We start from the raw sequence: 14,923 nt of genomic DNA on the forward strand, positions 1-14,923 counted from the left end.
AATCGCATCCTCATGTTTGCCTGTCAAGCACTTTACCCAGTGAGCTGTCTATCTCCCCAGCATGGGTAACACACACTAAATTAGAGTTTGAGACTTAAGTTAAGCTTGTGAGAAGAGGACAGGAGTGGGAAGTGTAGGATGGAAACACACAAAATCTGAATGAGGCTTCAGGTTGGCAACTATTCTCACAATCTTTTTCAAGCTGGGCATCGTGGGTATTCTCTGAAACTTATGGGCATTGTATTCACACTATCCTGAAAACAAAGGAGACCTGGAAATGTCTAGGATGAGGTGGAACAGTGGGTATATGTTTTTATCATCTTTTCCCAACTGATGAAATTTCACTTGACTATTTAAGTGTGTATTAAATTATACTAAATAGCCAAATGAAAGCATATGGAGACCATGTGACTTAAACATAGGTCTAAAACAAGAAGTGTGGATGCTTCCTTTTCATTGTATCTTCTCACTTCTACAACCAGCTCCAGTAGAAGTAAAAAAAAAAAAGCAACTCAAAGGGAAATTAAAGAAATCCTACCCTGCACTCTACTTCTCTTAAGTTTTCACAGGTACCCATCTCAGTAAGCTGAACTGAGCTCCACTGAGTATGGATAACACACACACACACACAAAAACAAAACAAAAAACAGAACCAATTTAATTTCCTTTTTAACTTCTTTTTCTTTTTTTTTTTTCTATTTAGTTTTGGTTTTTTTGGTTTTTGGTTTTTTGGGTTTTTTTGGTTGTTTCTGGATTTGTTTGGGATTTTTTTTCTGGTTTTGTCTTGTCTTACTTTTCTTTTTGAATTAGGGTCTCATGAAGCACTGGGTATCTTGAACTTGTATAGCCAAGGCTAGCCTTGAACTCATAATCTTCCTGCCTCTGCTTCCAGAGTGCAGGGGTCCCAGGTGTGTGCTTCCATGCCCAACTTTCCAACTTATATCACATGACTGCTTACCTTTTCTTTTCTTTCTTGTTTTTGTTTTGTTTTGTTTTGTTTTTTAGCTCAAGAAAACGAAAACCATGCACACATTTGAAAAAAATATTAACAGTACAACAGAAAGAGCATAATTCTAACTAATTTTTAAGACTTTCCAGTTCCCTGGTGGTGCCTGGAGAAGTGTTGTCTGATGATGGTGATGGCATTCATTCCCTATTCATGCCTGATCACAAAGGAGAGCTATCCTTCTTATTGTATGCCACCTCACCTCACCACTGGTGTTTGATTTCTGCCAAGATGACAGGAACCTAAGTCTTTCTTCTTTGGTACTAGATGCATCCAGCTGCTGTGAACAGAACAATGAATAACATACGGACTAGTCTATGTGTTGTTTTTATATGGATAGAAAGTTCTAGCCAGGCAGGGTAGCGCACACCTTTATTCTTAGCGCTCTAGAGGCAGAGGCAAGTGAATCTCTATGAATATGAGGCCAGCCTGGTCAACATTGTGAGTTCCAAGATATCCAAGGCTCTGTTACACAAAGAAACCCTGCCTTGAAAACCCAGGGGAGGGTGGGAGAAAATGGGAAAGTTCTGGTCATTTCCACAGAACATACCATGTTGAAATATAATCAGGGGTGGTGGTGGGAGTTTGAGACAGAACATTTTCTTATCCTTTTCTCAAGAATGTTTAATTTCTTCCTGAGGGGTGGGGCTTTCCCCTTTAGGGGTTTATTTATTTTTATTTTGCAGCTTTGTTTTTAGCTTTAGTGTGTTCTTCTTGACTGTTTCAAATAAGTAAGTGTTTCTGACAATAATCACTCATAAGGTACTGTGGTAATTTATGTTTGCAACAAGTGAAAACTCTTCCCTAAAGCGGATGTGTCTTCTGTTCTAACAGATTTTACAAGAATTTATTAGGATCAAGGTGGATGTATATATTGTGGGAACTGATGGTAAGTTCATTGTTTGTTTGCTTATTATTTTTTATAAGATTTATTTATTTATTATTATATATAAGTACACTGTAGCTGACTTCAGATGCACCAGCAGAGAGAGAGCATCAGGTCTCATAACGGATGGTTGTGAGCCACCATGTGGTTGCTGGGATTTGAACTCAGGACCTTTGGAAGAGCAGTCAGTGCTCTTACCCGCTAAGCCATCTCGCCAGCCCTGCTTATTATTTTAAGACAGTATCTTGCTGTGTAGCTCAGGTTGGCCTCAGCCTCCCAAGTGCTGGCATTACAGGCATGTGCCATCTTACCTGGCTAAAGGTGTAGCAATGTTTTCGTTCCAGTCAAGGGCTGGAGATGGAGCCAGAGTCTCATGTCCATAGCCCCAGCCCAGGTTCCATTAACTGTATTTAACGTTCAGTTGGTCACCTCAGGCTCACAGCCAATATAGACAGGCCATCCAAAGAATAAGCGTGCCATGGGATCCCAAAGAAGAGAACTGAATTTCTAGGTGAGCCAATAAAAATTCCCATAGAAACCACAGGCTTACATTTTGCTGTTAACATGTGATTAAATGCATTTTATGATTTGGGTCTTAATTTCATTGCTATAGTGAATGAGTGAGTGATTTAATGACTTTTCACTCTGAACTTGCTAGAAACATTGTTTGTTGTCCCCTCTTCTTCTTGCATTCTTCAGCCATAACAACCTTGCTTTGGCTTCTCATTGCTGGCAAGGCCATTCTTGCTAAAGGTATCCAAGGGTGATGTCCAATTTATCAAGACTAAAGGCCTGCTCTGAAGGTCTCTCTATCTGAAGCCTATTTGAGCATTTGGCCTTAAAACTCTCCCTACTTGACTTCTCAGCCCATTCTTTTGATATCTCCCTTTCTCATAGCAACAGTTTCTTCTACTGGCGACTCTCCCAGGCTTAGTTTTCAGCTTTCCCCATGCTTCAGTCTTAAAATCTACCATTGTGATTTCATGAACTCTCCCTAGCCAACCTCTCCATAGTCATGTCAAAAGTATCCATGTGTTAGTGAATCCTTAGACTGCATCTCCAGCCCGACTCATAGCTGAGACCTATGTGTAGACTGGCAATACTGATTTTGTTTGTCTTCTTAGTCCCGGTCTCTTGCCTAGCTCTTAGGAAATGCATTTAATTCAGTGAAGATTCATTGAGTACCTACTACATGTCAAACACTATTTCAGGTGAGGACACAAGTTCCTGACTTTATGGAGCTTAGTTTTATGGGAAAGCCATATATCATAATCAAATAAATCCAGGAATGTAACAGCTCAGTGGGAACATTCTGAGGTATGAGAGTCAATCTTGACAGCATTTCAACAGAGTATTTTAGGGAGAGTGACATACAGGTCACAGAAACTGATGTCTTTCCTGGCTTATAATTACCTGCTTATAATTATAACTAGTCTACTGATCTCAGTAAACCAGTAACCTGTAATTTCCTGGAGGACCTCATTCCATCCCTACAACTGCAGGTGTTTATACCTCATTCCATCCCTACAACTGCAGGTGTTTATACCTCATTCCATCCCTACAACTGCAGGTGTTTATACTTCATTCCATCCCTACAACTGCAGGTGTTTGTACCTATCTGCCTTGTCCCACCTGATATGCCTTTCATTCTGACGTCACCGTCCTTCCTGCCCCACCCCATGCTCTTTCTGGGTCGTCTGTCTGTTGAAAGCTTTCTGTGAACTTCCACACCGTTCTCCATCCCCTTTCCTCCTCTTTCTCCACCTCTCTAAATCCTAAGCATGCTAAAATGCTTCTACTCTGTAGTTTTTCCTGATGCACACCAGGAGGAAACAATCTTTACCTGCTGTCAGAATTCCCATCTCTTATACTTTCATTAATTTACTGAGACAATGTGAGGACCTAGTGTGTGCTGGTTGTCATATTTAAAACTAAGAAAACAATGAAGGGGGGGGGAAACTAGACTGTTCCTTGTCCCCACTGTCTTACTTTTCCTGTCAATAGTAGCTATGTATGAATGTTCTTTACCTATTTATTGCTCAGCTAGAGCTTTGAACGTAGTAAACATAAGGTCATATTTGGTTGAGTGATCTGTGCACACAAATGCTGGCTGGTGCCTGTGTGTGTGTGTGATTTCGCAAAGACAATGGGAAAAGTAATGTGAGAAGTTAAGGAAGATGATTTATAAAATCCAGCAGCCTGAGAAAACAGGCTACAGTTAAGTCACTGGTTGATAGTAGATCTGACAATGAGCACTGCATACAGGCCTAGAGCCATGTTTTCTAATTAGGAAGAACAAGGTTTTTTGTTTTGTTTTGTTTTTTTTGGTTTTTTTTTTTTTTTTTTTTTTTTTTTTTTTTTTTTTTTTTTTTTTTTTTGGTTTTTCGAGACACGGTTTCTCTGCATAGCCCTGGATGTCCTGGAACTCACTCTGTAGACCAGGTTGGCCTCGAACTCAGAAATCCGCCTGCCTCTGCCTCCCAAGTGCTGGGATTAAAGGCGTGCGCCACCACTGCCCGGCATGAACAAGGGTTTTTAATAGCAGCCACATGCATCACAGTCATCAAGTAAGGAAGCAAACTCAGTGGGCTCCTTCCTAAATAAACGTGCAACCATTTCTTCTAGGAGCCACTTGAGACTTTCTCATGGAACCCTGCCCTCCTCCCCCCACCCCTTCCACATGAGGGCATTAGATTTGTAAAAGATACACAAGTTACACTTCTGTGTCCAGGAGAGTCAACCCTCGGTCAACCAAATGCACACTTACATACAGACTTTCAAATAAGCAGTCTCATGAGGAAACAAGTGTCTTTTCTAAATTATACAGTGTCTTCTTTTTCTCCAGATGATTTCATTGACAAACTTGCTCGGTGTGAATTTTTTGATGACGAAGTAACAGACTCAATATTTTTCTTAACAATCCATGATGCTATTTTGCACATTTTGATGAAGAAGGACTACAGCACTTCAAAGTCTAAATCCAGCCAGGTACAGATGTTTTAATGACATTCACAGTTGTAGCCAATCATATACACTCAAGAGTTCCCTCTAAATTTGAACATTGGACCCTGATCACTATTTCCACTCTTCTCAGGAAAAAGAAATGAAATTTGACTTTACCATAAATACAAATGGAGGATTACGTAACCGGGAATGTCAGGTATGATCCTTCAGCAGATTTATCTTCTTCCAAACATCACAGCAAGCATGTGTGTGTGTGTGTGTGCGCGCGCGTATGTGTGATGGAAATAGCTAGCTCATCAGGTAAAGGTGCTTGTTTCCAAACCTGACAATCAAAAGGTTATTCCCAAGACTCCTCATGATGAAAGGAAAGAGCTGACTTTCATTGATGCTGACCAGAGCTCACATGCACACAATGTTATACCTGTATGCACATGCAGACATGTATACACACAATTTTAAGTAGTAGGTTTTCTGCCATCATCTGTAGGAAATCCAGTATCTCCTTGAGCCTCTGTGCCATATCCTTGGAAACTGAAGAAATGCTTCCTACTTTCATGGGAAAGTTTGATAAAACAAATTCAGAGGAGGAATAAAAAGAAAGTGGAAAATAAACTAGTGTCCCCTTGAGTACCTTTCAGTTTTCAAAGTTGAAGTAAAACTTTAAATCATGGTCTTATTCTAACTCTCCGATAACTCCACAAGATAGGAGAACCATCTTGTCCACTGGTCCATCAAAAAGTTAATTAGTGAAGCTTGGAAATAGTAGGTACCTCTGATATACAGGTGCACAGACATGGTTAGCTCAACACAAAAGTTAAGCTCCTTTCATTTGTCACTAGAATGAGTTGCCAATTACTTAACTGGGAAGTTCCAAATCATTCTAGAACATTCATTTCTAAAACATTCAGCCTTTTAAAGCAATGTCTATAGTATAGGGAAATGATTTCTTTTGTAGACCCAAACGTGGTAGGTTCATTAAATTATTTTAAATCCATGAAGTCAGTATCTTTTTTTTTTTTTTTTTTTTTTTTTTTTTTTTTTTTTTTTTTTTTTTTTTTTTTTTTTTTTTTTTGTGGTTTTTCGAGACAGGGTTTCTCCATATAGCCCTGGCTGTCCTGGAACTCACTCTGTAGAACAGGCTGGCCTCGAACTCAGAAATCCACCCGTCTCTGCCTCCCAAGTGCTGGGATTAAAGGCTTGCGCCACCACCGCCTGGCAAGTCAGTATCTTCTATTTTAAATGAGGATGTGGTTAATCAGGCTCAGAGAACTTAACTAATTTGTGTAAGGTCACACACTGAGTGGCAGTGACAGAACTGAAACTAGGAACTGGTGACAGATCCTGTGCCCTGCCTCACTGCAATATACACTTCTATCCTTCAGTTAAAGACTGCTTGAGGGCCCTCAAGAAGCTAATGACTATCCAGTACAGAAGGTGACCCAAGGTATTTCCTTAAATGAAGAAAGGCATAATAGCAGCAAGCAGGAATTCAGATTAGATGAAAATCAAGGTCTAGGGTCAGATAACCCTGGCCCAAAGGGTGGTTCAAATAACAATGGTTAAATGGAAGGACCTTGGTTAGATACCTGAGAGGAAAGCAAGACTGACACCACCTCCATTCAGACAGACAGACAGACAGACAGACAGACACACACACACACACACACACACACACACACACACACACACACAGTTTGACTCCAGAACTGTCAGCAAGTACTAAAGGATACGGTCTAAGAATAGTGTTTAAATGATATGATATCAGAATGGAGCAAGGACCATACACACACACACACACACACACACACACACACACACCCCTTGGCTTCCCATATTGGAAAAAATAAAAATTTAATGCCAGCTCCTGGATTTGCTTAAAGGAAAACAAACAACAGTTATGGATAGGCCTCCAGTCGTGGAGTAAAAAATGGAATGTGAAGACAGAGAGATAGCTGAGTGGCTTTCCGTCAAGCCCAATGTTGTAAGTTTGATCACCAGAACCCACATGCTGGAAGTAGAGAACTAACTCTTTCAAGTTGTCTTCTGACCTCCACATGTACACTACAGCTTGCATCTCTCCCCATCAAATGAATAAGTGAATGAGTAAATAAATGTAAAGAGAAAACTAAAAACAAGATGTCTGAGACTGACATACAAGGGTGACTCAAAACAAATGTAGGAAAATATAATGCTGTAATATATTATACTGTTACAAGCTTAAGCTACAAATAGGTCTTTGAAACATATACAAACTAAGTCAACATATGGATCTGTGTTAACCAAGCAGCAATGGAAGGCCATTAAAGATTCTTTAAGTAGAAAAGATGTCTCATTAAGAGCACTGGTTGCTCTTCCACGGGACTAGGGTTCAGTTCTCTACACTGGCATAGAAGCTCACAACAATCTGCAACTTAAGTCCTAGAGAACCCAATGTTCTATTCTAACCTCCACAGGTGCAGGCATGATACATATACATATACATTTGTGCAGGCAAAACTCTGATATAAATAAATCTTTTTTTTTAAAAGATAAAAAAAATATATATTATCTTTTCTGGTAACTGCTAAGTTTTAGATCCTAAGAAAGAACTCCTGAAAGATGAGCTTAACAAACTAAAACAGGCCAGGCAGTGGTGGCACACACCTTTAATCCCAGCACTTGGGAGGCAGAGGCAGGTGGATTTCTGAGTTCAAAACCAGCCTGGTCTACAGAGTAAGTATCAGGACAGCCAGGGCTACACAGAGTAAACCCTGTCTCAAAAAACCAAAAACAAACAAACAAACAAAAAACCTAAAACAATCACTTTGCTTTCTTTCAGGTACCAGTTGAAACGAAATTCTAATCAAGAAACAAGTCAGAAGGATTCTCATCTGTCATAACCAAAACAATTTCATACTTAGAAAGTTATTGCTAAGTTCATACATTGTATGAACGATATTTTTATTTGACAGAATTATGTTTCAAACTTTGGAACGAGATTGTTCTAGCATGGTATATTTTTCACATATCTAGTTATGAAATTATGTACATATTTCTAATTTTCTACCTTGTAGACTTATCAAAGGTAGAAAAGTATTTTGTTTATATGTATTTTTGTAGCATGGACAGATTCCTTTCCAAGTCATTATCTTCTTGCTCCATGTTTTATGGTGTAGTTACACCACTGCTTTGACTCTAATTTATACAGGTCATGCTAATATGTCTCTATTTTAAACAATTAAGCTGTACGGGTGTGTGCTATTTTATTAAATGTGTTAGTTTTCTGAAACATGCTTGCCGTGGATCTCTTCTTGAGCTGAGCACTGTGACAACACTGCCATGAGAAACCTTTAACAGAACCTTAGGACCTTATTTATTTATTTATTTATTTATTCATTTATTTTTTTAGATTTATTTTATTTATATGAGTACACTGTTGCTGTTCTTAGACACACCAGAAGAGGGCATTGGATCCCATTACAGATGGTTGTGAGCCACTATGTGGTTGCTGGGAATTGGACCTCTGGAAGAGCAGTCAATGCTCTCTTAACTGCTGAGCCATCTCTCCAGCCCCACCTTATGACTTCTTTGACCAGATTTTATGATTATCACTCTAGTTTCTAAGGCTTCTAACTCATCTAGATTGACGAACACTGTCCCTAATGCCATATATGAAAGTATTATATAAATGGCTTTAAAGGCAATTCCTTACTTCCCTTCCTGGTCTGAAAACTATATAAGCCAATGGGGGCTATAAAATGACAAAGTAAGAAGAGGAAAGAGAGGTGAGCAGCTAGCCATTACTTCCTGGTCTCGGAGCTGGTAGGTACAGGCATGTTTGGTATGTAACTCACAGGGCAGGAAGGGTTGTTAAGCTTTTTGCTGGAGAGTGAAATCTAGCTCCCTTGGGTCCCTCAGAGGGACTAGTTCTTACGGAAAATGTATACTTACTGGTGCGACACTTGGAAACTAAACAGCAGCACCGCACAACTCAAGGCCCTCAAAAACCAAAGTACTCTGAGTGGGAAAGCTGTACCATTTTTCTAGACTGGCCTCTAAACATTTATTGTCAGAGTATTGTTCCATCCTTTCCTGAGACGGTTCAGAAAGGCTTGTCTATTAGACTTAAACCAAAGTACAGAAATGCTGAATAAAGTTATTTAAATAGTGCCTTTACATAAAAACAAAACAAAAAATCAAGAGAAATAGCACTTTTTTAGTGTTAAGCTTTAGAGTCATGATCACCTATGGGACTCATACACTACTTTTAGATGTGTGTGCCTGTAACTCTCAGAATAAGGAGCTGATTTAAGTGGAGTTGCACAAAAGCTTCAAATTCCTACCAAACGGTAGTATCATCCCAGGCAATGGCGCCTCCTACATTCTTGCTATGGAAATCACAAGGAGCAGACACAGCTGCCCAGTCCTGGTGCCTGTATTATATGACACAGCTAACCTTTACATCTCAACAGCCTCATGGAACTCATTCTTAATTGTTCCTTCTCTCTTCTAAGGTAGCAGTGCTTTGAGGTATGGAAATTTATGGACCTGTGCTTCAGAGTCAATACTGAAATTAGCACAGATATCTCACCCCTGATCAGGGAGAGGTTAAGATACTGTATTGGTAGAGATAAAATGAAAATTTCAACAAAGTAGATCAACATCAAAAGGAATACTAAAGAGCTAGGGACAGATACATTACTCAAATGAAGAAACTAGCTGAAGCCAATACCTACCATAAGTATTAGCTTTGGTAAACAGTGTTGCCCAACAGCATACCATATCATTTACAAACGTTTTGGGCTGGAGACTGACTCTACAATGCGTGAACCAAGAAAGGGAGAATTCCTTTTCTTAGCATCTCCATGGATTTCATCAAGTTGAAACTTCCCTGAAGATCTGACTTTTCATCTTTTTCTCCTCTGTGAATGACAACTCTATTCTTCGAGCTTCGGAGAAAACAAAACAAAAATTTGTCAGGAAATTTTGGGCCCTGTTTGGCCTTGGTTTGGGCCTTGAGGTCAAACCCGAGCCTGGCTCGATTTTTGAGACCTGTCATTCGCTTCTGCTTGAGAATGGCTGACTCAGCACTACCAACCTGAATGAGACTGCCTCTGCCTAGCTACCGCTGATGTATACATTTCTTATAGGCTCCGTGAGATCACCCTCACGTCTCACACCACCCCATATGTCATCTCACTCCATACTTCTATCTATATCTCCTTGTCCTGTCTATAAAAGCAAATTGCTGTCACATTAAAGCGAGTTCCTGCTTCGACAAGACTCCCAGCCCAGTGTGACTCTTCTCAGGTCACTGACACACTCACCATCCCACTCAGCCCCAAAGAGACCCAGGCTTCTCTCCTCACAGCTACCGGCCAGCAAAGAACGGACAAGGAAATCCCGACTAGAATCCATACAACACTGAAGCCTTTAATTCTCTGGTGACTGCTTCGGAACCCCCATTCTGTTTATTTACTTGCAGGTTTTTGAGAGGACTCTAGCATCCCAGGCTGGCCTGGAACTGCGTGGCTGACGATGCCCTCCCTTTCTTGATTTTCTTGCCCCGTCTCCCAAGCGCCGGGAGTGCAGAAGTGTACTACGCTCCACTCACCTCAGCTCAGCTTCACGTTTAAGAAAGCAAACTAGATCCAAGGAGGGCAAGTGATTATTCAGTTGCAGAAGTTGTCTGAAAATCTGACTGTACAGTCTACACTTTAAATTTTTGGGAAACATTACTCCCCAGAAGAAATTAAAATGTCTAAAAACTGATTATAGGTAGGACCTAACTCAGAAATAGTATAGGTACATGCTGTTTGTTCTATAATTACTAATTTAGCACTGTATAACTAACTCTAAACACAGCCGGCAGAGCTATTATAAATTGTGTTATTTTTATAATTTTATTTTTGTGTTTATAATCTGGTAATATTTTTAAAAAATGTGTATGGGTGTTTTGGCTGCATGTCCATCTGTGCACCTGGTGCACACAGAGGCCAGAAGAGGGCATCAGATCCCTTGGGAGTGGGGTTATGGAATTGAACCTGAGTCACCTGGAAGAGCAGACAATTATCTTTAACTGAGCCATCTCTTCATTCATTTTTAAGAGTGAAATACTTTTTCTGACCACTAAGTTTTGAAAACAAATACTTATAAATCAAAAGATTTAGAATGTAAGCTGCTAAATAGCAGGAACCATATCTACTTTGTAAATTCTTTATGTACCATATCTAACATTATGGGTATTTACTTTTCTGTACACACACACACACACACATCCTCAAGTTACCCAGTTAATACCTGCAGTGCTACCATCATCCCTAGTATAATTACTAAAACACCAACTGGTTTCTGCTTCAATCTTTGCCTCAATAGTCTTTCCTAACATACAGCCAGAATAACTAATCCTTTCACAAAAGGCAGGCCATTCATCCTATTCCTCTATCTGGAAGGCCACAAAGGCTTTTCTTGTCACTAGAATAAGGTCCTTATTGCAATTAACTTTTTCTTGAATTTCTTGTCAAGTCTTGGAGGCCAAATAGTTTGTGAATGCTAACCAAGTATTCTGAGATAGTCCTGCCCTGAACCTCACCTTCATTTATTCTACTCATCTATTACTAAAATAAGCCAAGCAAAATCCCACATGAAGTCCTTTACAGTACACTTTGTAAAACTCTACTCCCACTTACCATGACTTTCACATACTTAAAATCTTAGCTCACATGCCGTTTTTTTCAGTGCCATTACTGCTAAGTTACAACCTACCCAGGTATGCTAACTGGATTTCCCACAGGATTCTGACACACATCTGATATGGTACATAATTTAATACTTATAATTGGAAGTCCCTGAAGACTGTGCATCCCATGAGCTTAATACTGTCTACTGAATAAATGCTTCAATAAATGAACCTTTAAGTGCCACAATAGCTCAGTGTAAAATCAATAAGCGTAGCTTATGAAATACATTTAGCAGGGATTAGGATGTTTTCTAGGTCATGGAGTGTTGTATGTAGTTTCTTCTACCCTGCTTTAAACTCTGGGAGGACCACACTACCAGCTGTAGCCCTGGTTTCTTGGATTCATAGATGAAAGACACACATACATTAGCTCATTTTTAACTAGCCTTTATGGCTCCATCGCTGTGCTCTTCCAAGCCTCCCACAGGCATCTGCCCTTCCCTTTACGCCTCGCTCAACACTAAATCTGCCTTCAACTCTAGTTGCCCGGTTACCTGTTACTGTCTGCTTGCTCAGTACTGGAAATCTGCCCTCAGCTTAGTTGTGTTTCTAATCTCCTGCCAGCTACTCAAGGCCCAATCAGGGAAGCAGCCAATGGCCCCAACACCCAAGATCTCACATGGCTGATAGTTCTCTCTACTTCTGAAGCATGGCAAATACCTTTTCCTTTTCCTGTGTCTCATAGCTTGCCTGCAGGAACCTGGAAGCCACCTCTTCTGCCCAGCCATTGGCCACTGGCATCTTTATTGATGGATCAAGAACCAATTGGGGAACAGGACCTTCAGTATCCACAGGCAGATTCTTGATCATAGCATCAGAATGACCCCCTACACCTCACCTTTTCTGCCCAATTAAAACTCTTCTCAGACATAAACTGAACAAACCCATAATAGTCATGTAAATTACAAAATATGATATACAATATCTAGTCCATCATATTTGTCAATTAGATAAAGTATTCTATCATTATTTCTAATATAAAGTTATAATTCTATCCCTGAATTATGTTTAGGGTTTTTTTTTTTTTTTTGCCTGTAACACCACCTGAAAAACATGTCTTCCATTCTATAACCTCTCTCTCAATGTTAAACAACTTGAGTTTGATTATGAGACTGTAACTAGTCTTTAACCCCATCAGAAATCTGAGAATTAAATATTGCCTGAGTATATAGGAAGCACCAAACATAGCTTCCAAAACTTAAACAACTATAGAGATAGCTGACTACCTGGATAGCTCCTAACTTCTTATGGAGCATCTGTCTTCAGTCTTCTGGCCCAGAACTATCTGGCAGACCTTTTGTGAAGCAGAAAATACAAAGGACTAGCTTACTCTGACAGAGCTTAGTAGTCAACTATCCCACCTGTTTGTCGTTTTTGGATAGTATATTGTCTGTAGATGATATGAGCAATAAGCAACCTTGCCTGGAGGTAAAGATGCTCGATTCTTCTTTGAAAGGAAATGGGGAAGCTGTCAGGAGCAAAGATGTCTCATAGTCAAAAGAAATAACATTAAGACAGGCAGTGTTAGCACACGTCTTTAATTCCAGCACTTGGGAGGCAGCAGAGGCAGGCGGATTTCTGAGTTCGAGGCCAGCCTGGTCTACAGAGTGAGTTCCAGGTCAGTCAGGGCTACACAGAGAAACCCTGTCTAGAAAAACTAAAATAATAAAAAAAATAATAGTAACAATAGTAATAATAATAATAATAATAATAATAAACATCACATTCTGCGGATTTCTGATGTTTTTGAAGACTAAGTAAAGTATCTCTGAACTGTTCAATCAAAACTACTCTTGGCCATTTCTATTTGAGTAAACTGAAAACACTATTCTAATTAAATCAGAATCTAACATAACCATGAGTTTGCTATCTCGCCCTTAACTTGTGTTACTTAATCATCTTAGTTTGTAAAGCAGCTATTAGGAGGATGGAGTAAAAGCCTTGTATTCTTAAATGAGTTGCATAGGCACAATGCCTATCTAAAAGTAACAATATTAATTTTAAATTGTGTATCAATACAGATTTATACCAATGAAAACCTTAATTCTATATCAATGTATAATTTCTACACCAATTTAAGAAATTATAACTTTAACTTTGTATCAACTACAAAGATTTTTATCAATGTAAGATTATGGCTACACAGCATTTTGTTCAAGAATAAAATTTAGTAATCTATCTCATCTATTTCTTCCCTGTTCAAGATTATTACCATTTCCAAATTATCCTTTAAAATAACAACATCTATAATTTGTAAAGTAATCATTACCAGACGCCCAAACCCAGGGAATTGGGCTGACAATTCTCCATAGCTTCTTGTTGAATAGGGGCGATGAGAAATTCTCTAAAGGTTAGGGAGGGGTAGGAAAATTAGAAATACTGGTTAGACTCTGAAGCATGACAAATACCCTTTCCTCCTCCTGTGTCTCCTAGCCTACCTGCAGGAACCTGGAAGTCCCACTTCTTCTGCTCAGCCATTGGCCATTGGCATCTTTATTGATTGATCAAGAACCAATTGGGGAGCAGGACTATCAGCGTTCACATGCAGATTCACACACAGATTCCTGATCAAAACATCAGAACCACCCCCCTACAATGGTGCCCATTTCGCTGTTAAGTCATAAGTAAAACTAGATGCTAACTACTCCTCAGGGGAAGCTGACCACCATGATAGCTGGGGGATGGGGGTGGGGGTGGTGCAGTGGTGACCTTAACTTTTTACCTATTATTTTTTTCTATGATTTAAAAAAAAAAAAAATTAAGGTTTTGGAAGTAAAAGGGGGCATGGCTTTTAAATATGAAGGCAAATTAAAGGCAGCATAAAAGAATATAACCTTAAATGCACAGGATGGACAGAGCCTACTACTTAGATATACTTAGAACACATTTTAGGAAGACTGCTTCTCCCATAGGAAGATCCTGTCCATGTGAGGCCTCAACTGTGCCAGGTGTGTTGCAATCCTGTCATTCTGATGTCAGAAAACTGAGACTGTGAGACTTGAGAACTAGAATGTCCTTTAGGCATAAGTGAGAAGAAACTGAGGTTTTTAAAACTAAGTCTGTTTTTATAGGGGTGCTTCAGAACAGTTACCTGGTTTATCCAGCACTCCTCTCTAATCTTGGTACATCCACTACTGCTTTACTAGATTGTACAACTAATATTATAAGTAAATTCTACTTGCTTCCCAGGTCAGATTTTAACAAATTATAAACCAGTGAATAAAAATAAATTTACTTCAACCATAATATTTTTGAGTATAAAAACTTCCTTTAATATCAATCTGATATATTTGACGGCTAATCTGAGAACCATTTTTGTTTTAGGTATTTGCAATTTTCATGTACTTTC

The 14,923-nt window shown here is 39.3% G+C and overlaps 1 protein-coding gene across 1 annotated transcript in view; it reads left to right on the forward strand.

Annotated features, from left to right (window-relative positions):
• The window catches only part of Slc26a3 (solute carrier family 26 member 3), a 39,054-nt gene extending 30,930 nt beyond the window's left edge, over positions 1–8,124 (forward strand). The window contains exons 18-21 of the mRNA XM_031356225.1: positions 1,841–1,895; positions 4,738–4,880; positions 4,987–5,052; positions 7,675–8,124. Of these exons, the coding sequence (XP_031212085.1) occupies positions 1,841–1,895; positions 4,738–4,880; positions 4,987–5,052; positions 7,675–7,698 (288 nt within the window). The 3' untranslated portion in view covers positions 7,699–8,124. The remainder of the gene's footprint in view (positions 1–1,840; positions 1,896–4,737; positions 4,881–4,986; positions 5,053–7,674) is intronic.
• The last annotated feature ends 6,799 nt before the right edge of the window (positions 8,125–14,923 follow it).

This window comes from Mastomys coucha, unplaced genomic scaffold, assembly GCF_008632895.1.
Source record: "Mastomys coucha isolate ucsf_1 unplaced genomic scaffold, UCSF_Mcou_1 pScaffold6, whole genome shotgun sequence".
NCBI classification, from domain to species: domain Eukaryota; kingdom Metazoa; phylum Chordata; class Mammalia; order Rodentia; family Muridae; genus Mastomys; species Mastomys coucha.